The sequence below is a fragment of the Bemisia tabaci genome, chromosome 3 (assembly GCF_918797505.1).
Source record: "Bemisia tabaci chromosome 3, PGI_BMITA_v3".
In the NCBI taxonomy this organism is placed as follows: domain Eukaryota; kingdom Metazoa; phylum Arthropoda; class Insecta; order Hemiptera; family Aleyrodidae; genus Bemisia; species Bemisia tabaci.
In genome coordinates this window covers 43,340,328-43,367,180 of record NC_092795.1, presented here as the reverse complement: position 1 = coordinate 43,367,180, position 26,853 = coordinate 43,340,328, and the positions used below count along the sequence as shown (strand labels likewise).

General features: G+C 40.7%; 2 protein-coding genes across 2 annotated transcripts in view; both read right to left on the bottom strand.

Annotated features, from left to right (window-relative positions):
• LOC109030558 (leucine-rich repeat, immunoglobulin-like domain-containing kekkon 3 protein) overlaps positions 1–26,853 on the bottom strand; it is a 176,657-nt gene that overhangs the window by 141,233 nt on the left and 8,571 nt on the right. The window lies entirely within an intron of this gene.
• Positions 15,914–18,078, bottom strand: LOC109037614 (uncharacterized). The gene has a single exon (XM_019052377.2). It carries the CDS (start codon positions 17,527–17,529, stop codon positions 16,246–16,248), a length of 1,284 nt encoding a protein of 427 aa, XP_018907922.2. The 5' UTR covers positions 17,530–18,078; the 3' UTR covers positions 15,914–16,245.

Genomic DNA, 26,853 nt, shown 5'->3' with positions numbered 1-26,853 from the left:
AAACCACAGCTTTGAATAAAACCACTTGTCGGTCCGCGCCTTCTCCGGCCCGACACTGGCAACATCATCCTGCTTTACATGCCGTGGATAGCCTCCGCTCTGTGCTTGCACGATCGACGGTGAACAACGATCGACCTGTGTTTGACAGCGTTGGCGGAGATTTAAATCCATCAAAAACCCCAACTTTGCGAGTAAAACAAAGTTACTGGGCTTACGCATACCTGCAACTCGGTGTACGCTCGACCCGGGCTCATCTTTCTCTCTCTCTCTTTCCCCCTCCACCACCATGTTCCCTCGCTCTCTCCTCGCTCTTTCCGTCCCCCTCTCTTCTCGGCACCTTTACACTTTTGTTCATCTTTTTGCTCCGACATCAAAAGACGACTGCGAAATTATCCGCTCGGAGGTTAATGTTGCAGAAAAGTCTCGAAAAAAGCCCCCCCCCCCTTCCCCCACTTCGTTACCCCTCGTTAGTAAGCTCGCACGATGACGACAACTTTCAGAAAAACTCGCGAATTTAAACTCGAAAGCGGTTGAGGAAACATCGGTGATCGATGACTACCTCTTGAGCTTTTAGCACCATGCTGAAGATATTTAAGCAACGATATAGAAACTATAGATTGGTGGTGACCTACGAAAAAACGTAACACATATGGCGCGGTCGTTCGATAGGCAGGCGGGGAGTGGAAATGGCCGATTGCTATCTTCGTCATAACCTCAGATACATGGAAATTTACGGGAGTTTTTAGAATAATTGATTTAGCGTTGAAATTTTTATCGTAAATGCACTTGATGAATGGCTAAGTTCCATATCTGGACACAGATTTTTAAAGATTTGGTTTTAAATTTAATATAAGTCCGTATTCAGCAACAGTCCCATAAGAAGCCATAGAAACTGATTATCTTCGTCCTAACCTAATTGTTGCTTCTGGTGTGTTACGAATTTCACTGCACTGGAAAAAAAAAACACATTGGATCTAGAGTCCAGACTCTTGAAAACATTGACAAGAAAAAATACTTTTGATTCAATCGGATTTTTGCTTGAATCAAAACGAAATCCGCCTAAATTAAGAGGCTTGGTTCTTGATTTAAGCTAGATGCTGATTGTATCAAGAGTACTTTTTCTGGTCGATGTTTTTAAGAGTCTGGACTCTAGATCCAATGTGTTTTTTTTCCAGTATGTTTGCATAGCATAGGATCCCCCTATCTATAGTTTCTAGATCGTTGTATTTAAGGTTGATCGGTTTTCATCACGTGCGCTATTATCGAGGCTCTAGAGGAATATTCCGGTGGATTGTTAGCGACTTGGCAGCGTTGATTTTGCCTCGTCGATGGAGCCTGGGAACACGTCAACATCCGCGATGGCTTTGAGTCTAACTTGTTGGATGTATCGCTCTTTTACGACTCGAAATTCGATGTTTTGCCCGCGGGTGACGGAGGGTTCGAGGGCGGTGATTCCTCGATTCTAGTCCGTTTCACGCTTTGTTTACGTTTCTGCCTCTCGCATAACTCGCGTTAATTTACATGTCTCTCTTTTTGCGCTTATCTGCGATTAAGGTAATGTCTCGAAGAGCTTTTCACCTCTCGCTGATCCGTCGAATACTTGATTACCCTCGGCACTTGACAAACAGCCTGTAGCTTTTCTCCTTTTGAAGTCATGTTATGCATGCGCCATAACGCACGGTCTGGGCGGGGGTTTTCCACGCTAGGTTGATAATCGCTTTTCACTCAAAAATTCCATTTTCGAAAGAAGGCGTCGGGATGAGCGACGATCGTGTGGACGCCACGGATTTAAGGGCCGGAGAATCAACCTCTAAATCCGGAGCTCAGTGTGTCAGTAACCGGAACTATAATCATTATAGAAATAAGTAATTATCCAGTTATTACTTTTATATACCCTTTTTTACATACATGAAGGTATATATTTCCTCCCAGGAAGGTTACAATATATAAAACTCTTTAAAATAAAATAAAAAAAAAGTAACCGGAAAGCGCGGTATGTTTATGATCGATGATCATGACTTTCAGACTCGGGGTTTTCTTGATTAATGAAAAAATATTACAACTGATTAATTAAATTATTATAATCTAGGTTATTTAACAACAAAATTGAATAGATGGGTATTGATAGCAGTAGGGCGTTAGCTTGGTGGAAAATTTCAAAACTGCCTTAAACGGTTCATTTTTTATGTAAATGTACTGAGAAAATCTTGTTTATAAAATTACTAAATTTAGTAGGCTGAAAAAGTTTCCTAATTTCATTTAAGCAAATTATATCAGTTGTAAATTCATACGAAAATAAATTGTGCTAAGTGTATAACAAGCATTAATCAAGTCATATCAAGATTAGAAAGAGAGAAAAAAAAGGTTTTAAGTTGTATTTCCTCCATTAAACTCAATGTTAAGAAGTAAAGTTTAACGCCTAATCGCACGTTTGAGACATTTTTCAATTACATTCAACTTTCAATTCTTGGCAGGAAAAATGTGAAAAAACTTAAGCTCCAAACTTCGCCTTTAACAAAAATAAGATGAGCAGAACCAAGACCAATACAATGCAGAAGTAGAGCGAGAGAAAGGACACGCGTTGATGACGGCGCAGAGATACAACTATTCGTGCTTGATGGATGTCCGTGCTGTATCTGCAAAATGGAAGGCGCGATGGCGCGCGTCGCTCCGCTCTATGCTGCTGGTGAGATATCGTTTAGGTTCGTTGAAGAAGTTAAAAAACGAGGCCCGCTTACGACTCACCTTAGCTGTGCTGACACTTGATTTTCTTGTTTTCCAATTTAATTTCTGATTCTTATTTTATGATGTATTCATACATCCATATCTACAACTCAAATCGACCGTGAAACCATCAGGCCACATATCTCGTTTGCGGCATTTGAAAATCTTCGCTTACAATTTCTTTTTTTAGTCAGTATCATCCCGTGAAGTTTTCACGGAATTATCTTTACACAGAAGAGGAAAAACACAGAAAACTTCAAGAATTGACGTTGAGTGGTTTTCTATTTAACAAACAAAATACGACATGAAGTCTGCAACGTTGCAAACCGAGATACGTCGTCATGGTAGTTTCGCCGTCGATATGCAGCAGTCCCTTACAACCTGCGGAGTGCGGGGCGTGTGTTTGTTTGGGCAAGCCTCAGGTTAATGTGACCCGGCTAGGACATCGATTTGTTAAAAAAATAAAACCACCAACAGCAGCACTTCCCATTTAAGCACACGTGATTTTGAACAATCAAGAACCTAAACAAATAGTCGATTTTCGACCGGTCGAGTTTACCCGCATTCGATATAAGCTTCCGTAATTCGTCCACTTATTTAAATACCTCGTCATCTTCCGGCCAAAATATCTCAGACGCCATGCGAAGTTTAAAAATTTCCGCCGCCATTTTATTTTTTTCGGAGAAATGTTTCAACAAAGCTGTCCGAGAATTTCTCTGAATTTCCTTTTTGCTGCCGATGGAATTGTAAAACAGATTCAACCAACAATTTCTCTGTAAAAAATAAAATGTCGGCAGCAATTTTGAAACGTCGTATGGCGCTTATGGTACTTTGGCCAGAAGGTGATGAGATGTTGAAATTTCGTGCTAGACTTGTAGACTTATGCAAAAATTCGATCCAATTAAGGGCTGAAGTCTATCGCCGGCCTCAATTTAGAGGTCGCATTCCGAAATCCGGGAATGTAAATGATCAGTCGAAGGGTCCCGACTTTCTCGACGCACAGTTAATCGAGTCAATAGGAGAGGTCGGACAAAATTTGGAAACTTTTAACGTATATAACTCCGTTTATACACATTTTTGAGGTTCTAAAAGTGGTTCCATTGGTTTTCTCGTGATATTTTCTGTTCAAAGCACCCCTTGAAATGTAAAATGTGACGAAATGAACATTAAAATTTGCAGTTTTTGTCAAAGATTTAATATCCGACCTCTCTAATTGACTCGATCCACTGTGCGACGCCTCCGTTTCGGGGACCATTAAGCTCCCGGAGAAGTCTGAGCTGTGCGCTGTGTCGAGTTTCAATATCTGCACTTTTGACCACGGTGGGCGGGGTGGAGCGTGGGGAGCGGGGGATGAGAGCTGAACGGAAATAGATTCGATCCCACATCCTGCTTCCGGCTGTCTCTTTCGGGGACAGAGCTCTCGTCACACCCTCTCCTCGCGCCGCACCGCGCCGGGCGCCGCTTTTCCGTGCCGTGTTTATGACAACGCATCTTGAGAGATCTTCACCAACAGCATCTCAGTTGCCGCTTACATCCTTAAAAGGCCAGATTCACTTCCACGCATGCACTCTCTTTGAGCATAGTGGTGGATTTTTACCCGAAAAAGTGGATCTGATGATTTTGATTTGGGGCTGAAAACGACCCGATCTAGCACTCTCCTGGTCAGATCAGAAATAATTTCAAAAATGACTGGGACAAATAACTTGTCATTCAGGATTACAAGGAGGGTATCTAATTGAAGAACCAAATGTTCAATTTTAACCCAACTTTTGTGGTAGAGGATACTGATCTATCGCTAATAGACTAAGGCACTGACACGGAAAAATTCACAGCAAAAAGTTCCCACACAGAGAAAAATCCATGGCTTTGTAAACCAATTAGTGCTTCATATGGAACACCGCCATTAGTCGTAAATGAACTAATGATTCTCGGTCTGTGAACCATGCTGAGGTATCTCGTACTATATCAATTAACACATACCACCACTAAGATATATGTGCTATTATCATATGTTGCCTTTCCTACTGTTAGTGGTGTTCCATATGACCACTAATTGGTTTATAAGCCATAGTTTTTTTTCTGTGCAGCACTCCAATCAATGGGATACAGATCATTCGTCATCCTCATGGAGGCTTCAGTTTTCCGTTGTGATGCATGAAAAATTTCCCGCTAAAAAGAGAAGCGGCAAACACACCAAAAAGTTAGGGGAGGTTATCCTCCTCCCCCTAATCATTTTTGAAAATTAGTTACCCTGGCTTCCACGCCGAAGAGCGAATTGAGCAACACCAATTCTTACCAAATTTTAAGATTTAATATTTCTTGGTTTTCTTAAGATCAAAAAAACACGGGAGAATATATATTCTGCGATGATATACAAATCGTCAAGTTTATTCCCGTAAAAGCTAACATATCACTGGTGTTTATAACAAATTCATGTGTCAGGTGTAAGTTCATTTTCGTGTAAGAATTAGGATCAAGGATATGGAGTCGAAGAAATGTAATTACATCTAAATGCGGAGCCAGCCGAGATTTCGAATCCAATTTGAATGTCCGTTCCACAGGAAGTGAGAAATGACAAAATCTTATTACGAGTTCACACTTGATAAAAATTCAGAGGAAGTCTCATTGAATACACCGAAAACGTCTTTAGGACTACCCATTCTCTTTGTCTTTGAGACATGATCACAAATGAATATTGGTGAATAATCATACAAGCAAAAGCTCCTGTCAAAGATGTGCCCGAATAAAAGTACTAAAGTTATTAGGCATCAAGCTATTCGATTATAAAGAATTGAGGAAGATTTTTAATTTCAATTAGTGTATCGGGCATGCTGATTTGAAAAACTGTATAAAACAAGTTGAAAGCGTTTGACAAGTTCCAGGTCTACACGTTTCTCAAATTTGTATTTAAATTTTGAGTCATTACATATACCCTTCGTCGTGTGGTGTAGTGATGACTTTCAGTTTACTAGGAATATCCATAAAAATGTAGAGCAATTATTTGGCAACTGAGCTTCTTTCTATTCGCGCATTACATTCGTATATTGATTATGAAAACCTTTTTAGACAGAACAGAGAACATTTCTCAACTGAACTCAGGAAACTTTCTTTTAGTTCATTCTTTGAGCAAAACACCTCTGCGTTCGGGTAGAATGAATACGGTTGGGTTTGAAACTATTTTACGTTCTTCGAAATCGTCATTCCTCCAAAACACAATTACTTTAACCGTTTCAAAATCAATCTAAACTAAAAGTTAATTGGTTATATAAAATTCATCTCCCACCAGGACCTTTTAAAACATTAATATCCAATGCAGAGTAACCAACTATGCGTGTGATTGGTTGAGAGTCATGTGTCACGCACCTGAATGTTTTTAGTGGGCATGTGGGTGGACAAGGGCTACATTCTCGTTCTATTTCTTGATACCTTAAATAGGGCAGATAGCACCGTCAGAGGGAGCTTTAAACATAGTATTAAAATTCCTCAGCAAACCTACAATTCTACATACCTACATCATACTTAATCAAATAATATCCTGATCATAGAGGACCCAATGATCCATTTAATTTAATTATAGCTTAAAATCAGAGACCGTTTCAAGCGAAATTTCCACCTTAACCTAATTCTCTTCTCCTTGGTATGTTTTCTTACAGTCGTAGACATGGCAGCTTGTGAAACCTTCCACACAGGTTATTCTCGCAATGTAAAAGGAGGTAGCGCGAGGATTTCTCACAGCGGTTCAACATAAAGTATACCGGTAGCAAGGGTTATTTTTGCTCATTGATGACTGATATAGATGTGGTTACCGTTAAGGGAAAGAAACTTGCCAAGAAGTACTTGTATGATTCATCATTTTGAACGGGGGGGGGGGGGGGTGGCTGAGCCCACTCTGGCCCCTTCTGAGCCACGATCATGCGCCCATGATATCTCCGAATATATGACTCATCTAACATTCCTTTCAGCGCGAGAGTGAGTCTGTCTGAACGTGTTTATGCTAAAAGGAACTATGTCGCGTGTAAACCCTATATGCACATAGTTCCCTTTAGGATAAATACATCCGTCTCTTGAAAGCGCGACAACGATGTGGCGGAGAGAATCGCGTTATGCATTGCGAGGAAATGAAACGGGAATTGAAAAGGGACGTGGCGTTGTGCCTCGGATGTGGAGTGCGGCCGACGATTTTGCCATATCCCGACGGACCTCGACAGCTTAAAATTATCGTAACTCTCCTTTTGCGTGGTTCAACGACGCGGCATCGCTGCGGGCGGTCGAGCGCCTGTGAGCGTGGTCGGATGTCCCGCAAATGAAACCGACGATTTGTCACTTGAGACTTGTTTGGCCCCCGAAATCGCGGCCGGCGAAAACGTATCAAAGATAATATTTGGACGTCGCTCTGTTTCAATTAAGGATGGAAAAATCGACCGAGAGAGAGGGGGGATCAGTTTTGTGCACTGTCTTTGTTTTCGGGAAAATTCTTGCGTTGAGATACAGATTTTTTGAAAACTTCTCTTCATTGATAACAGATTGATTTAATGATATCAAATGCCTGTTAACCTAATTTTTCATGCGCGACTGTGAAGACCGTCATTTCATCAATAAGTAAAATCGTGAATGTGAGTCTTCAATCTCTGCTTTAACCCTTAGATGACCATGACTTTTTTTTTACTCGAAGTCTCAAGTCGGGCCAAATTGACCCGTTTTCAAATGCAGCGATTTTGATTGTTATTGAAGTATTATCTATGTTATTTCTATGTTTTCGAAGGTAAGAATGTTATAACCCTAGAAGCACCACTACAAGTAAAACAGACGAAAACAAACTAAAATTGAGCAAGAAAAAAAAATCGTGCGTGGAGATACAGATTTTGAAAACTTCTCTTCATTGCATTTCAAATTGATTTAATGAAATCCAATGCCTGCTCACCTAATTTTTCATGTGCGACTGTGCAGACTGGTATCTCATTAATGAGTAAAATCTTAAGTGTGACTCTTCAATCCCTACTTAAACCCTTAGATGCTCATGACTTTTTTGACTCAGAGTCTGAAGTCGGGTCAAATTGACCCGTCTTCAAATGCAGCGATTTTGATTGTTATTGAAGTATTATCTATGTTATTCCTATGTTTTCGAAGGTAAGAATGTTACAACCCTAGACGCACCACTACAAGTAAAACAAACGAAAAGAAACTAAAATTGAGCAAGGAAAAGGACGCGCGTTAACAACGGCGCAGAGATACAACTATTCGTACTCTATGGATTGTCTGTGTTGCGTCCGCGAAATTGAAGGCGCGAGGCGTGAAGTCGCAGTAAGGTACTACCAGTAAGGTGTCACTTAGATCCGGGAGAAGAGATAAAGAAACGAGGCCGGAATACATCTTTTCTATTTTCGGCTGTTTTGATTCTTGATTTTTTCTTTTTCTTCAATTTAATATCTAATTTTTTTTTTAGTGTATTTGTTGACTTATCTAGCTCGTTTGTGCCGGCCACATACGAGTACAACCTGCGGGGCGCGTGTTTTTAGCAAGCCTCAGGTCAATTTTACCCGGACTGGGCATCTATAGATTCAACATACTTGAGAATATTCGATGAATAGACACACGAAATTCTCTTTCAAGTATTTCATTGCATATATTTCAATGAAGTGCGGGACTTTAAGAAAAATCCGGTCTGATGGCGAGCAGGAGGCTATAGATCCATGGCGGATACGCCAATACAAACCGGTGGAACTGTAATACCCTAAAATATTCCGAAATCATACAATTAAAATGCACATGGCACTCTTCCTCTCTGTATAGGTACGCTTATAATATTTGAACTACATTTTGCAATTCGGAACTAAAATTTCTCGCTCAATTCAGAAACAAAGCATGTGCCACTAGTTTACCTATGCACATAAGTTTTTTTTACGAATGAGCCAGAATTTGTAGTTCCTAATGGCAAAATGAAGTCCATTTAAGAAGTATACTGCCGAGCAATGCAAAAACGCCGTAAACGTCATTTTATATATTTTGGAAAGAAGGTGTTACAGCAATAAAACTTGTGTACCTTGGGACAAAGCTTTTACAGAATTCTTTCGCAAATACTATTAAGAACTTAACCTGAAAATTTGAAGTGCATGGGTGAAACAATTGTCATTTTCTAAAGTGTTAAGTTCCATAAAACGAGGGAAATGAGATGTAAAGACGACATTCATCTATGAGCGATCAGTGATCGGTGGTTACTGCGAAAACGCCCATTTATCACTCATTAGATGGCGGCGTTGGTCATATTCTATATATCCGTCGTATCCTATTTACCATATGAAGAGGGGAAACAAGCATTAAGGTATTGAAATTGTGCCTCTGTCTGGTGATCCATTCGGTCAGATCTCGGTTCTCTTTCCCGATTGCGTTATGTGGGACAAAAAAGGGGATTCCTGTGGAATCCAGGACTCGGTGACGGGGAAGGTTGGATCCGTGCGGTAACGTGAAAGTGAAACAGTCGCAATAAATCTGCCTGATAAACGAGCCCGGTCGAGCATTCCAGAGGGAGAGAGGGGTGTTGTTGGCGCGGAGGGGGAAAGGGGGAGAGGGTGGAAGGAGAAGGCATCCTCTGACGAAGCTGCACGAGGCGAACTTGGTGTAAGGATACCGTGGGGGAGAGCTTTCTCGGGGAGGAGGAGGCGGGTTAGACGCTCGCCTAGTGATTATCTTGTCGGACGCAATTAGACATAATAATCGGGAGATAGATCATAAACACCGACGCGCCACCCCTTCCCTTCCGGGACAACTTCGTCGCGGATCAAAACTGGGCGCTCGCTCGAGGTTTTTGAATGGGGATTCGACACGAATAAGATCATGTGAGACCTAGTGGCCTTTTCGGCAATAGCACTGGAGCTACATGCCGTAAAACGTAAAAACGCCGTAGACGCCATTTTACATTTTTTGTAAAAAATAAGTCATATAGCAGAAAAACTTGTGTACCTTGGGACAATGTTTTTACAGAATTCGTTCGCAAATACTATCAAGAACTTAACCTGAAATTTGAGGTGCATGGGTAAAACAGTTTTTATTTTATAATGTGTTCAGTTCCAAAAAACGAGGGAAAATCTTGATGGATTAACGGCGTTCATGCTTAGCACGGTAGAGAAGCTGCTTTCGTGAAAAAATCCAGGATTAAAGTATTATTTTTGTACATTGTTTGTTTATCACCACGAATAGAGATTATAATAGAAAACCGATCTAGTACCTGAAGTTTCAGGTCAAAGTTCCACACAATACACTGCGACTGGAGATTTTCCAACCACTTTAAATGTAAATCCAAGAACAGGTACACTGATAAAAATGTTTGTGTTCTTGCGTTACTTTTGGGACTTATGAAACCCACACCAACACAAATGAATCGAAATACCTTCCATTTTGAGAGTATACAATCCAAACGATAATCCGGACCTGTTCTTTTTTTTCTTTTTTAATTTATTTATTTATTTATTTATTTATTTATGTCTCAAAAAATGCACAATTTCAAATATACAATTTACACGCCTTATTAATTACATCAAATCCGGACCTGATGTGGTGAAATTATTCCAAAATTGCTCAACTTTCGCATAAAAGTCTCCGTGCGATCTCCAAAGTCTTAGAGACAGGACCAGAATAGACAGACATTTAAAACAGCCTCTTCATATTTCCTTCCGTTGAATCCAAGACTTAACTCTTGTAGAGTTTGCTAAATATCATCAAAATTATTTGCTTCAACTATATAGATCAGAAAAATGAAACCCATCACTGTCGTTCAATTCAGCAATGAGCAACTCGGCGTGGACTTTTGGTTTCTTGTATCAATATTTTTAAGTAAATGAGGCTTCAGCAAAAATTTTGATTCACCAAAGCCACAAAAACTTGTATAATGTTAAGAATTAAATTTTGTTCTTCTCACAGACGTAGGTCACCACAAGCCAGATCCTCTCCTAAATTACAGGTGTGATCCATTTTCAAAATAATGAAACCAGGAGGATTTTTTCTTCAGGTGGATTCGTCAGCCTCAAGAGCATTTGTGAATAGATATTGAGTATATAGATAGGGGGTGGAGGAGGGTTTGCTGAGAAAAGATGTCAAGTATTGAGCAGGTTTGCGGGAGAGTTTAAGGTCAAGAAGTTTTCAAACGAAGTTATATTTGAAGCACTGCCATTGTCTTCTCTCGTCGCCCATCGTGTCATCCGAATTGGAGTTTTCTCGTCGATGAGAAGAAAAGAAAAATAATTGAGTGCAAGAAATATTGAAACCGTTGAGTTTTTTTATGCTCTGCATCTGTTTATAGCGTGTGTTATTTTCAATCCCAATTTAAATACTTAAACCCATCATAATTAAAGTAATGAGAAAGGTTTTGAATTAAACGCAAAAATAGAAAATCGATGTGCGAAGTCGAGAAATGCTTATCACTACAGCAGCATTTAAATATTTTTGTGTGTTTATTAGCTTTAAAGAAAGAAAGACTGGTCACGGATAGCTTCTTGAAATTGTTTGTAAATGGTTAGAGCGGAGAAAATGAAAGTACAGTTTCGATAGAAACTATTGGTTGGTTCTCTTATGAGAAATGAGTGGAGATTCTCATCGCCGCAATCGGAAATATAAGCATTTTCAGACTTCAGCCATCGAAATCCAAGAGTCACTAATGCAGACGGCGATGTCATGCATTAACGTAAAAGCTCACGGAAACACCTTGAAAGTTTAAATGGAAAATTTTGAAGAAATAAAAAGAGACAGAAGAGAACGGGAAAACTCGACGAAGACGAACGAAAATAAGCGGAAAGTCCATTAAACGTGGAAGGGAAAATGAAATAAAACTAGAGTGAAACGGTAAAAAAGAAGTTGTGACTGAAAGGGTTAATTAGACTTGCGAGACACGCCTGACTGCGTTCTGAGAGGCGCGGCGTAAGATCGTACTCGTGCAATATTGCACTCGATGCATCGAAAGTTGCAGAGCGAAAGTTCAGACCTTTTTAAGGTGCAAATCGCATGTGTTCTAGTAAACTCGAGAGACTAAGCCTTCGATCTTTTCTCCCCTCCTTCTCAGATTGTGGTTGCAAAAATTTTACATGATCCCTCATGGCCAAGCGTATACGCGTCAAACTTGGAATCGTTCTCAACTTTCATACCTAGGAATGTGTGCTGAAAGATCGATTTCAGTTCTCGATCGAGTTGGCAAGGTTGATGATGCTGCGACGTGCTCTGGAGAGTTGTTTGATCTTTGTTTTATGCCCGTATGTGCTCTCTCTTTGCAGACAACCATTATCTCCAGCAACCGGGTCGATCTTTTCCAGGAGTCGTGGAAAAAAGCGTTGCCCTATTATTCTACCCGTTCCGTTTGTGAGCTAGGCATCGAGCAAGTGGAAAAAGCACAGCTACTTAAAGTTGCACTTTGAGTAGGAATGCTAAAGCTTCTTTTCAAAGCAAGCGTCCAAAGAACTTCGACTGCAAGATAGGGCGAGAGAACTTTTGCAAGTCAATAGCTACTTAAATAATCGATTCACGACCGAAAAATTCTGAAAATTCACAGGAGGGTTTTCAATGTGCGCATTCGGGTCAACCTTTATATGACACATAGAAGTTTTAAATGAAGACTTATGCATTAATACTGGGGAAAAGGGGAGGAAAGGAAATATGTTTTGAAAATTCAAGTATAATGCAGCAGTGCGCTGCTATTGTGTGCTTAGTAAAAGAAGAGGAATTGGTAGACATTTATCTACTGAAGCAATCATGTTTCGAATTTCTGTTCATACTAAGCTTTTTTGTATGTTCTCCTGCCGATTTTTTCATCTTACAGATTCTAATTAACAAATACAAATGTTAGGTAAGTGTCTAAATGATTAGATGCGTCTGCTAGTTTTTACAGCTAGAGCAATTGGTTGAAACAACATGTAAACTTGACCGTATTCTGTCGTATAAAACCAAGAATGTTCGAGTTCATAAAATAGTTTAATGCAGATTATTTTTGAACATTTTTACCTCGTTATACCGAACAAAATTTGTCATTATCACTCGCAAAAATGTTAAGGATTACAAATAGCTCAATTTTTTTTGCAGCGACTAATGAAAATTACAAACTGTGTGTAAGTCATTGACATAATTATTCAAAAATAATAGCGCAGTTGTCGCGGATCACAGTTGTAAAACTTCGCAAAAAATGAGCACATTCTTTCCGAATGGCCGGGAATGGGGACAATTTTTCAACTCTGGCTCTCGCGCAAGTCGTAAAACACTCAGCAACTCGTGAATTTGTCCCGTCAACATTCTATTTTGGTGCAATAACATTTCTCGGTGAAACTATTCGCGAAAGAAAAACGGAGTAAAATTGTCGGAGGAAAGAGCGCTTGGGACCTGGGATAGAGACAAAAGGTAAGCTGAGAAGGGGGAAAAAATAGGAACGAGGCAGGATGAAGAGAACGGTGGGAACGGAAAGGAAATCAGATTTGTGACAGAATTGCAAAAGCACATCAACGAGGCGGCGTTGGAGGTTGTGCAGGAATTGTCTAGATATTTCGCTCTGAGTTTGTGAAAAATATCCCGGAATTCGGTGCAGGTTTCAACCCTGGCGGAAAGATACACTGCCGAGAATTCGGGCTGTAGGAGTGTGGGTGCGTATGTGTGAGGGAAGCCCAAGGGTTTTGCGGGGCAAGCGGCGTGGCTTGCCGGTAGCTGTGGTGGAGTGCAGACTAAAATAAATGGAATTTTGGATTCCCTTCAAGGATGAGATGCGAAAAAACTTTTTCCCCCTTTTTTTGCTACGAATGTCATTCGACACCCCTCTCTATGCGCTATATCGGCCGCAAATCGCTTCACGTTCAATTTCGCGTCAGCACAGCACTTACATTTCGTTTGTTTGACTACGTAAAGCAGGTCGTTAGGACGTATGCTAGTGGTTTTGTGTGCAACATTTTTTTTGTGATGTTGGAGATGTTGCGGTTCAGATTATTGAGTAACGTTGCAAAGTAAAGAAAGTATTAAAGGTTCCTGAAGCTTTGAACTACAAAAACTAAAATTTGATCTGAGCTGAATAAAATAAAAATAAGCTTCACTTCACTGGAATAAACGGTCACCAAAGCAGAATAAACAAAAGTCTAAGCTCAAAAATAGAAGGCTCCAATCGGACTATAACTACATAAAACCCACAATCTCCGAAAAGTCTTACTAAAAGTGCCCAGAAGTTAATACTGAGGGGGGTTAATTTTGTGTTTGGACCGGGCTGAACAAGAACCCACCAACTCTCAACCGAGAAAATGAGGTTTCAAGTTCTATTCTATCACAGGACTCCCAAGATCTCTTTAGGATAAAGTTTAACAACTTTTTCCACGTTCAAAATATTTTTGACAACTTAAATTGTTAACAGGAGATTTATGACAATTTGAAATGAAAAATTTTCTAAATGCGACTTGGTGGATTTTTGTTAAGCTCAGTCCATTTAAAAGATTCACTCTCCATTGAATTTTCAACAAAAGATAGGGGCATGCAGAAGGTAATATATAGTAATGATGAAAAGAACATTGTTATCTCGAAGAGAATGTTAAAATAATTAAACTTTCAAATCTTAAGATAATACGTTCAAACATTAAATATACTTTTGAATGTAGCGCAAAGAAAATATTGTCACACCTAAAATTGCCTTACATGTTTTCGCCAGACTTAAAATCTTAAGGTGATTCGATGGACGCCATATTTTGTGTCAGAACGGCATGCGATATATCGCATCAATTGGTTCCATTTTTCAGCTACTCGTCATTTTTCTCAACTTTTGAGATCGCAATTCTGTTGTCAGGAGACTGAAGCACTCCCTTACCAATTCTAACAAAGAAATTCAACGTAATAAAGGCGTGGTTTCTTTTAGAGAGAACATATCGCATTCGATTGCAGTTTCTATATCAGTATCGAATGCGATGTTTTCTCACTAAAAAAACCACGCCTTTGTCACGTTGAATTTGTTTGTGAAAATTGGTAAGTGAGTGCTTTAGTCTCCTGACAACAGAATTGCGATCTCAAAATTCGAGAAAAATGATTAGTAGCTGAAAAAATAGAGCCAATCTCGCACGTCGCTCTGACACACAATATGGCGTTCATCGAATCACCTTAAGTCCTAACCATATCATCATTCATACACCAGGTAAAGGTAATTTTAAATTCAGCCGTGAAGAAATGTTTAAAGGGTCAGACTACCCTGTTGAGCGCGATGAACATAGCCTGCTCCATTCCGGCGTGGCGACACCGTAGGGGTTAATCTGTGTCAACATGAATTATGCGGATTATTTACTTTAAAACCACTTCAAACGTGCGCCGGCCGACCTTTCATGCCCGCGATCCCCTCTCAATAAATAAATTACGGGGTGTCGCCCACGCCCCTTCCCTCCTCCGCAAATGTAACACGCGCGACACCAACGCCTGAAGACTCGCGAGTAAGCAACCAGCCGCACTCGCGTGCGGAGCGGTAGGTGCACAAGTGCCTGCCGACTAAAAACTAGGCAACCAGCTACAGTCGCGTGTGAAACAATACACGCACGGTGGTCCCTGTTGGTATTTCGGGAATTCCGTTCGGCAGGTGATTAATCTTTTGAGATTGTTTGGAATATTTCAATGAGTGGAGAGAAAGGCATGCTAATTAGCTTTCCATGCAAGCTGCGGAACTATAACACGCGGACCTGTCAAGACGCCGGAAAATAAGACGCACGAATAATTGAGTTAGGAACTGTGTCTTATCATTCGCCCGTTAGGATTTCTCGAGGCGCGGCGGTGTGCCTTGACAAAACTTGTCTCTCCGATGCGTTGCCTCGTTAATGTATGACGAAAGCGGCTCACCAAAAAAGTCTTCAGGCTTTCCCGTGGTTGAAATGGATAGGAGCACATTACGTAAATGAATTGAAAAGAGACTTACGGGGAATATTTTACAACAGCAGTGGACAGCAAATGAGAGCTCAATTTTAATTTCAGTGAAATCATTCAGAAAATGTAAGAGAACGCGATTACAGAGGAAGGTTATTTTTCACGTTAAAAATGAGATTGGGGCTGGGCCCTAGAATTGCTTCACCTCATACCCGACAGGGGCAGGCCCTGCGCGGGTAGGGCCCAGCCCTATCTGGACAAGGTCCAGCCCTTACCAAGAAGGGCTAAACTCTGAAGCAGGTAGGTTTGGGCTCTACCCGCGCCGGGCCTGCCCCTACGGGGTATGAGGTAAAGCAATTTTACCTACCCGGTTAGGGCTGGGACCTTCCGCGCAGGTACCAGCCCTAAACTCGTTTTTTCCGTGCTTTTTATGTTAAATCAGTAATTGCGCCTTAAAAGTAAATACATGATAAAAAATCACGGTGTTTCACTTGAGTGTAGTTGATGGAGGTGATTGGTGGAGGTATGTTAAATTATAAAGCGTTATTTAGCGTATACCAACCAAATTCATAACATTTCATTACATTTATTGTATGTTCAAAATACATCGGGATAATAATCGTTCTCAGTTGAATTTTGCAGGAGAAGAAGACTATAATACTTATTTTCTATCACATATCATACATCAAATTTATTCAATGCATATACTTTCAAGTCATTTATGTAGTGAAATTCAAAATTTTGATCAATCATGAACTGGACGATCTTGGTTACGTATCGAGTTGCCTCTTCACCTCCAGTTTGAAGACTCATTTGGATGAGAGCGTCCAAATCCTTCCCATTCCAGTCTTCGTCTTCTAACTTTTTACCTGTTAGCATCAGTGGTAGGAAAAAGCTAGCATGAGCGTAACCATAGAAACCACGTCTTCGAAGGTCAAGCTGGAAATCTTCGAAAGATGGAGTTTCCCCCGAATCCAGTTCTGGATTGGACGTCAAAGACGTATAATATGTTTGCAGGATTTCCATCCAGTGATCAGACCTGACCTCTGGTGAGGAGTTCATGAACAAGTAGAATGAGAGGTCGATCGCGGGTGACGAGTATCTGAGGGTAGCCATGTCGAAAAAAATCACCGCACATGGCTTGCCATCTGCGTCGTACTCATAGAAAATATTGTTCCTGCAAAAATCGCCATGGCAAATCAACGATAAGGGCTCATAGGGGGCGACTATTTTCGCCATGGAGAGATTGGCTCTCTCAACCAGTGCCGACAAATCTTTCAGCCTGTCTTTGTAGTTTGGATTATTTTGGAGGGGAAGAATCCCCCGTTTGCAATTCTCTCTAAAAAACGCATCGTCCTTAGCCAACTTTTTCTCTGTCCAGTGACTCTCCAACATTTTCGAGACGACTTCTTTTAATTGTCTAGAGAATTTCTTTTTACAAACCAAAGACGTTGCATGAAACTTACCTAACCACTCAAGAGAAAGTTTTATATGAGCGTAGTCGTTGAAAGCCTTCCATGGTGACAGTTTGTAACCTCGCTTTTGGACATTTTCAAAAATTAAGAGATCTTGCATTGGGTTGCCATCGACGATGTGTGCGTAGAAAAACCTCGGGAAGATACCTGATATTGTGCCGCTAGGATCACTCTGACAAAGGAGAGGTAAGATTTCTGCATAAAACAAGCTCTCGTTGTGAAGCTGGATGTTGCGCGAGAACAAGTCATTTGTATCCGCGAGTTTGCCTCCTGCTTGAGCTTTTACCACAACACTCTGTGTCACGCGGTCCCCAATCTCCGTTTCTAAAATGACGTCACCAAAATATATACTCGACGCAAATTGGTCGGCGGCGGCATAATTTTTATCAATCTTGAATTCTAAAAATTTAACTACGTTATGACCAAATTGTTTTTCCCTCACGGCTTTCGGCAATATCTCCGACCTTAACCTCTCTAGCACGGACATTTCGTAATCTGTACTTACATCCAATGAGAGTATTTAGAATGTAATTCTGATAGGTCTCGGGTAACTGTCTGTAAGAAAGCACTGATAATTTACAGTTTACACAAAAATAATGATTACGCACTAAATTGTGTAAAGAACAAGTTCATACATTCTTCAGTTTTTGAAATGCGGTGTTCTGAATCTTCTAGCTATAGCCGGTATGTTTCATTAAAGTTGACTAATTCGAGAGGTGAATTCCACCTTGGACAAAAAAGTGCAGACTTAAAATTTAAGTACTAAAATTCACGACTAAATATTTATGTTCAATAATATTTAAGATCACTTCATTTGATTGTTTATTCATCGATGCTCCGAGGCGAGGAACTTAATTTGCCTTCTAGCGCTTCGTTTTGTAGCACTGCACTGATAAAAACTTTCTGTCTTTCTTCTTTAAACGAGCACTACTTGGATTTACTGTTCAATCTAAATTTCTCTCAGATTTTCCGAACTGCCTGTTTTGGGCACCGTTTTACGGGACAATACTTTCGCTCAGCACTGCGAAAGATACTGCTTATCTCTATAGGCATGACAAAAGCTCTCAGCATTTCCCCCTCCTGCCATCAAACAAATTATCAGACTACTTGAAGTCATGGTGCTATTTAAATCACTGAAGCAAAGTAGCACTTGTCGAATTGAAGCGATGATATCAATCAGTGTATTTCCGTATGTCATTATTATTTAGGTACATCATTTAAGTTCGTTCTCCATTGACGAAACTTTCAAGACTTTGAGGTCAATTTCACTTAGGAAAAATAGTGATCTAAATTTCTGCAACCTCCTCGTTTTAAGCCTTTCACTGCGTCTATGAAATAAAATACCCCAGTTATTTGAACAGATGTTTGCGGCTACTGGTGAAACACTTGAGTGGTTCCTGCTTAGTCTGTGACATGGTTTAGAGACCTAAAATCTACTGGTGCGAAATAAGTTATGGTCCAAAAATCGTTTAAAACTTCGGAAATACCGCAACTGCTTTTAGAAGCTCCCATTCTGAGAGCTGCAGTTACGGAAAGTTTGAATGGAAAACCACCCACCGCAGAGTGCGAAATTTTGATCGCGAGTATATTTCTCGCTCAAAAGGCGCCACTAGAAAGGAGCCTCAAGTGATAGAATCAAGGGTCTCGACACACCACCTTCGCTGAGGGGATGTTAAACACGTGCGCCCTTTCACATGAGCCTACATGATTGACGTCTGCTCCGGGCGACATTTTCGGGACGGACTCCCCCTCCCCCCGCGGAGGCCCCGCGTACGCGACAAGAATTAGAAGGGTTTAGGACGGACGCGCGAGAGATAATAACACCCGACGGCTTGTAATTAAAAAGGCGGGCGCGAGAGTGTGGGAAAAGCGGGCGTCTTAGCACGTTCTGAGCGTCTCGCTAAGACGCCCAGGCTTGCCGCGTCTCCATCTTACGTCTTTCAGGTCTTCTGAAAACGCATTCTAGTCGAGATACCAGTGGCGTGGCGTGTTTTGCGATGTATTGATTGATATGTCATCTAAACCTATGAAAAAAGATGTACTATCTATACTATTAGCTCCGAAACCTCCTAATTTTGCGTAACTGGTAACGCTTAGTTCCAGCGTTCTACCGGGCCGATTTTCATGATTTTTGCGGCTATCGACGGGCAATTGTCTCTGAGTGAGCTCGTTTTATTCAGATTTTCAAAATATTATCCAGGGTTTTTTTTATATTACGTGGTAAAGTTGCGAATTTTCCCATTTAAACAATGTAAATTTATGTTTTTTGTCACAGTTCGTTTGAGCGTTCTACTGGGCCCATTTCCATGATATTTGCGGTTATCGAGAAGCGATAGCCCCTAGATGAGCCCGCTGTGATCAGAATTTGAAAATAGCACCCAGTTTTGTTTTGTATTAGGAGAGACCAGAAAGCTTAGAAACGGGGCAAAATTTGAAATTCCCGCCAATTAAAGTGGCGGGAATTTCAAATTTAGCGGAAGATTAAAGCAAGTGGGAAATGTTGAATCTTGGTCTGTTAGTAGGGTACGTGAATCGAAGGTATGCTACTTTGCTACACGCTATCCAAAAAAGACAAAACGGTCCGTTCCGTTTCGTTTCAGTCTTGGCGTGAAATTAGAAATCAATGCCGATTTTTTCATTCGACTCTTATTGGTCCAATTGCTCCCGGCCAGACTTACAAGTGCTCATTTTTCAAAATTCGTCACTCCTCTCACAAAAGGGCGTATTTGGATTTTCTCATGAGCTCCAGAAAGCAAGGTATTATTTGTAAAATATGGCTCTCGCGGAGAGATACGCCTTTACGTTAGAAGAGCGACGAGTTGTTCTCCATTGGTCGTTTTCACTCGTTACTAACCCCCAATACTTTTTTGATCTAACCAGAACGTGAGGAAAAATATGACTATTAAATCTTAGCTGGTGTTCGAAAAAGGAAGAAGAAACTAATGAATAAATGAATTAAACATCTGAGCTGGCAAAATATTTCGATTCAACTTTGCCGAGCTCGTTGATTTGCGACGGATTTTATACGTTTAAAAGATCAAACTTGATAAGCGCCCAGAAATAAAGTCGTCGAGAGAGGGAAATGCCCACACGGTGCGGTCGGCAAGCTGTCGTCGTCGGAAAAATAAGCTCTCCTGAAGTTGTTGCGACCAGCTTTTTTCTTCTTTCATTTTTGCTTTTTTTCCCGTCCTCTCGCTACACTCCAGGTTTCGTCGTCTTCATTATTGATGATCCGCTAGAACTAAGTGACATCTAAGAAAAATAGGGTGGGGGCACCGTTTCCGCCCTCTCCGAGGGGCGCGGAGGGAGGGGAGACAATTAATGATTCTCGCTGGAAGCTTAACACAGTATAAAACCGTGAGTCGTGTGATGGGACGGGGATGGGGGTTGGTGAGTAGGGAGCTTTACAATTTAATATGAGGAGACTGATGGATAAATTATAGACTCGAAGCAAAATCCGCTTTGACATCTTCCGCAGGTGAAAAATGGCATTCACCGCAGTTTCACCTTATTTCTCCGATTTGTTCCCTTTTTTAATCCCCTCCGCCCCCTCGCGCGTTTTTCACAAGTTCCTCGGAAAGGACTCGTAGGTTTGGTTCGAATATTATTCTCCTCTAGTCATGTCATCCGAAGCTAGCTCACAGCTTTTTACTAGCTTCAAAAAGGATGAAATATGTTCGGTCCGGATCATAAAAAGCCCATACCACTAATGCGTTGGATTCCACAGTCGCGGTATCAAACTGATCTTCCTGGAAAGTAGTAATGAGTGAGCTTTCAGCTATAATTCATGCGAACAGGGCCCACTCCCGGTCTGGTGCACATATGCATTTCCTCCAATTATTTCTAAATTAAATTTTAAAAGGTGACTTCATTCCTTTTTTTACCTTTCCCGTGGTATTCCTATTAGTATTTGTCGTGTATATAGGGTGCTTCAGGCCATCGTCAGACCTCAAGAGTGCGCCCAATAGGTCAAAAATTCTAAACATAAATGTTCTCCTCGGATACTGCTTTGAAATGTGTCATCAGTCGGAGCCACTCCCTCCTAGAGTCGCTTTATACTGAGAGTCAAGACAACCCCCCCCCCCCTTCATGGAGTCACAAACGGGAATAAAGATTACACAAATTGACATAGTTTCTCTGTAATCTTTGATCGGCTCATTCTCAAATTCCTTTCTCCGTCCCTTCTCTCATTCCGTTTGTTCCTTGTCAAACCCGTTATTCCTCGGTCCATTCTAGATTATAATCTTTGCAATCGGTGAAAATGTTATCATTATTCCCGTTTGTGACACTGTGGAGGCCTAAAATACGGGAATCAATCAGAAATTTATTCACATTGTCTTGACTCTCAGTTTAAAGGGACTCTACTCCGCTCTTTCCTTTTTTTTTTTTTTTTTTTTTTTTTTTTTTTTAAATAAGTTGTTCTATTCAAAGGGTGACGGTTGTAAACTTAAACTCCCATACAGTGGTTCCTCGTAGCTACCGCTTGAGGAGCGCTGCTTCATCTTACACAATATTTCAACTCAACTACAGTGGGAGCCCCTGAGTTTGAGGAGCATCCCCTGCTGAGAGTGATTTGAAGGGGACGAGGAATCAGAGTCGCATCGCCAGAAGGAAATAAAGGAAAATAAGTTCAAAACGGTCCCACTGCCAGGTTGCCTCAGCGTCCCTCATTTCGTAAGGATCTACGTGGAGTGTCCAATCGTCCGAATCCACAAGTCAATTTGACAGAGTCGGTTCCGAGTCATGATTCCGTCGTTACGTTTATCGTGTTCCCTGCCGAGGCCAAGAAGACGAGGCGCAAACTTGAGCACAGACCCAGACACATCAACGCACGCCCCCAGCATTGCCACATCCACACAACGGAGCTTCAACCGAGTATTGAGTGACATTCATTAAGTTTCAGAAAATTTTTCTCTCAGTTTCTACGAGAGAACCTTTATAGGGAGAGTATGGACAACTCGATTTATGCAGCTCTTAGGGCCCAAAAGGGCGACAACGTGAAAAACGAAAATCCTTAGAAAAGTACCGCTGCCGACTTATACATTTGAAATATTAATCAGTAGGGCCGACAGCGCACCGTAAATAAGGGTTTTTAGGGATTACGACTTTGAAACTGCGCAAAAATGTATACGAAATCAAAGTTTTATACGTTATTTTATAATTTTTGTTCAGTGTACCTAATTTCGCAGTTTATAATGGTACCACTGGATAATTCGAGTTCATAGGTTGGCAGCCCTTTTAGGCGCCAAGAGCTACATGACCTGATCAAACCTAAGCTCCAAATTTTTGAGTCGTCCATCCTCTCCCTATAAAGGTCTCTACCTACTCTTTTCATCCTGAGTTGAAGTTATTTGTCATCGAAATTCGCTCAATGGACCATTTGACAAGGTACGAATTTAAACATTCTGATACATGTTTCTTAACCAAAATTTTACATGGAACACGATTCGCGCAACAAAAATTACCGACACCAACTCTTAACGAAGATATTAACGTTTTATTTCACATTTGTTACGAGGAATTTGAACTGCCCACTCACAAGAAATTCAAAGCTCTACGTGAGTCGAATCGCGCACTACACAACGGTTTCAGCAAGCTTCTCAGTCGAGCAATGTTCATTTCCCACCATGTGTCGTCCAAACTATAAGCAATTTGCTACAGCTGAGCCAAAATGTCAAGATTGAAGTTGCCAGATTTTTACATCGCAGAGACTGTAATGATAACGTTATGGGTAAGCTCATTTTATATCCCTGTGTGTACGCGGCTACTTTCATTCCTGACCCAGGCGAGTGCCATTGTATTACCTGGGTCTTTCTTCTACAAACTCAATGCTCAACCTCTCTTCACAAAATTCTAAATTAGAATATAAAGCGATTTGTGTAATCTCAAAGTTGTAGTCACCTCAGGGGTTGTAGCACGCTTTTCCGTCGATGATTCGCCACTCCGAGGACCGCGATGGCAACGCTGCAGACTTGACAACCCGTAAAATTGACTCAGTCGAAGCTTGAAATTAGGAAGCGCATCGGCCCTGCTGCGTTTGCAGGCTTGTAAAACACGTCTGCAGACGCCATCAGCACCGGCGCGTCGCGACGCGGGCGGAGCTCGGATCTTGACTCCCCCGCGAGAAGTTTGATTAAGGTGGGAGAATTTCAGTCCATTAAGGTGCAACATAGGTCAATGTCTTGTCTGCCTTTGCATCTGGCCCTCCCGTTATGAGAGGGCGAAAAAAAACCTCCTCGACTATGAAACATCGTAATGCTTGTTCGTATCCAAGTATTACGAATTGCAATCGTCTAATTACATCTTCTCAACTCTTATTATTTTGTTTTGCTGCAATTTTAATTGAATGGGGCGGTGTGCGACGCGATCTCAAAGTGTGCACAGATTTTACAGAGACAAGCTTTTTATTTATTTATTCATTTTAAAATAAATTATACATGATTACACATTTATAATTATAATGTGTCTTTTATGGTATGTGATACAGGTGCTGCAAAAACCGGCATTTGTGCCCCAATTAATTGTTTGCTAATTGTCTTTCATGCAAAATGCAATATTTTTGGTCTTACTTTTTTTCTTACAAATCTAATGCTGTATCATCGTTTCTAATCACCCCAAACAGTGCGGTCGCTGGTCAGCGTGGAAAGTATATCAGCGCCTACGAGACTGTATGAATACTTCATGCATTGCGCCAAACACAGCTCGGTCGCTGGTCACTGGTCAGCGTGGAAAGCATATTATCGCCTGCAAGACTGTATGAATGCTGCACGCATTGCGCCATACACAGTGCGGTCGCTGGACGGCGCGGAAAACATATTAGCGCCTGCAGTAGTGCAGGAATACTTCACGCATTGCACCTATCGCAGTGCGCGTTTTAATCGTAGAAGATTCGTAATATCTCGGTGCTGGACCTACCTAAATTAAGAACGAATCTCAATTCTATTTTTCAAAGAATGCAATGCTAACATAATAGTGCGAGATATTGCCTATGAGGATGGAAGAAGAAGAAATCAACATCTTTTGCTGCAATGCACACGGCAATTTTTGAGATTATCTCTCGAGAATTGACGGATCTGACGATGATGGATATATATTTCCAGTAAGTAATCATCATTTACTCGGAGTACAAACAGCAGCCTCTGAGGAAACCACATAAGGGAAACGAAAATTGGAAAAGCTCTAACTTTCATCCGCCGATGCATGCACTGAAGTGTAGGCACTGTAACGGCTTTAACGAGAAAAGCCTCCATAAAAGGCTGATGAGAAAACTTGATCACAATTTAAACAACGTTGCTGAATTTCGCACAAAAAATGTGAAATTTTACAATCACTTCCTTGAACAAACGAAAGGTAATCATTTCGATTTATCTACCCTGATTCAGCGGAGCTTCCGAGAATTTCGCTCGTGGAATGCACCTAATGTTCCTTTTCCCCTCTTTCCTCGAAGAAATCCTATTACGGCTCAATCTCATCCTGCGGGAAGTAAAAAACCTCTTTGAAAATAATCAGTATGGATCGATAAAAGCCCCATCGTTGGCTAAGACGTATGCTCTCATGCACCTGAAACGTGAGCAATTCACGGTCAGATTTATTGATTACTACGATTTCGTTACTCATTTGTAGGAAACTATAAATATTTTCTCTTTTGTTGGTTCTTCATTACGTTGGAGTGACTGAATGTGGGGCCGATCAATCAACTTGCATCTTGAAAAGCTTCCTTACTCTCTCACATATTTTTGGTAAATTTTAATATTTTTTCTAAAAACATCAAAAATGATTCTCTAAACCTCTCAACGAAAATTGAGAAAAAAATAAATGAATCAATATTGACCTTAAGAATTCTGAAATTCACCACGTATAGAAGGAAGTTGCAATAATTTCCCGATTGATAACAACATATTAATTTCAAGACACGTCGTCACCTTCCAGGCAAAGTATCACAAGCGCCATGCGACGTTTAAAAATTTCCGCCGCCATTTTATTTTTTTACTGAGAAATTGTTGGTTGAATCTGTTCGAAAATTTCACTAAATTTTATCGGCAGCACAAAGAAAATTCGGTGTAATTTTCGGACAGCTTCGTTGAACAATTTCTCTGTAAAAAAATATAATGGCGGCGGAAATTTTTTAAACGTCGCATGGCGCTTGTGATACTTTGCCTGGAAGGTGACGACGTATTGATCGAGGCAAAAGAAAAATGTTTCAATAAATCTACAGTTTACATCCTTACTGAGCGATCTCAAATGAGATCGCTTTCATCCCGCGTGATAGGCAAAATCGGTTCCTCTCAAGATCGAATAGTGGTATCATAAAACTATACCGAACTGTTTTTATCTCTCAGAGTAAAATTTCGCTGTTACGTTCGACTTCTGTCTTCAGTTTTGAGGACAAAATTACCTCAACTTCCCCCCTTTTTGAGGGTAGTGAACATAACATTTGATTAAATTTTTCCGTCGGTTTATTTCCTTATCAATGATCATTTTAGTAACAACATATGCGCCTTTTGATTCCCCATGAAGACACAGGAAAGATACTTTCATGAATGTTCGGAACAGTCGATCCTTTTTGTTAAATATAGGACTAAATTTTGCACGTAAGCTCAGTTTACCGCTTACTTTGACCACCGGAGTACTTTAACATATATTTTAAGAGTATACGAAAGTATGAGCTTTCAGCTGTTGCCAAATTTAGTTTGATAAAACACGAATTTTCTGAAAAATTGCAAATATTTCTCTTCCAAATATTAAGAGAATTTAGTTCGCAATTTTATCTGAAAATGTCAAAGGAAAATATCCACAACCTCTCTAAGAAATGATCATGTTGTCAGGGGAGCACTGGAAAAAAAAAAACACATTGGATCTAGAGTCCAGACTCTTGAAAACATTGAGAAGAAAAAATACTCTTGATTCAATCGGATTTTTGCTCGAATCAAAACCAAATCCGCTTTAATTAACAGTCTTGGTTCTTGATTTAAGCTAGATTCTGATTGAATCAAGAGTACTTTTTCTTGTCGATGCTTTTAGGAGTCTGGACTCTAGATCCAATGTGTTTTTTTTCCAGTGTACAAAAGTATGAGCTTTCAGCTGTTGCCAAATTTAGTTTGATAAAACACGAATTTTCCGAAAAATTGTAAATATTTCTCTTCCAAATCTTAAAAGAACTTCGTTCGCAATTTCATCCGAAAATGTCAAAGGAAACTATCCACAACCTCTCTCAAAAATGATCATGTTGTCAGGGGAGGGGAGGATGCGGCAACATTCGCGTTATCATGCGACTTTTTTCCCGGCAATGCAGGGTAGGCCTCCAGCCCGGAATGGTGATTCCTCTCCGCTGAATGCAGTCCAATTTTCAGTGGCACTGATGGTCCATTGGCGGGCGGTAGCTTAATATGCATGACGAAGAGCTACCCTGTTTTCGGCTATGAGATCATTATTTTGACAGAGTCGGCCGTGAGGCGTACGCGCGCCACCGTAATGGAGCTCCGAACCGACAACGGCGGCGCACAGTGGAAAGAACTAATTGAAGAGGTCGGACAACATTTCGAAACTTTAAGAGCTTATTACTCCGTTCATACAAAAATTTGAGGGTCTAAAAGTGGTTCCATTGGTTTCCTCGTGTAATTTTCTTCTGGAGGCACTCCTTATTTAAAATGTGATCAAATAGACATCAAAATTTGCAGTTTTAGTAAAAAATTTCATATCCGACCTCCCTGATGAAGATGTTGCATGTGTGAGGAATTGGTAATTTGACTATTAATTCTTACGTAAAAGTTCGCTAGGAACACGGTGGTGCCTCTGGTTTTCTCTGAAATCA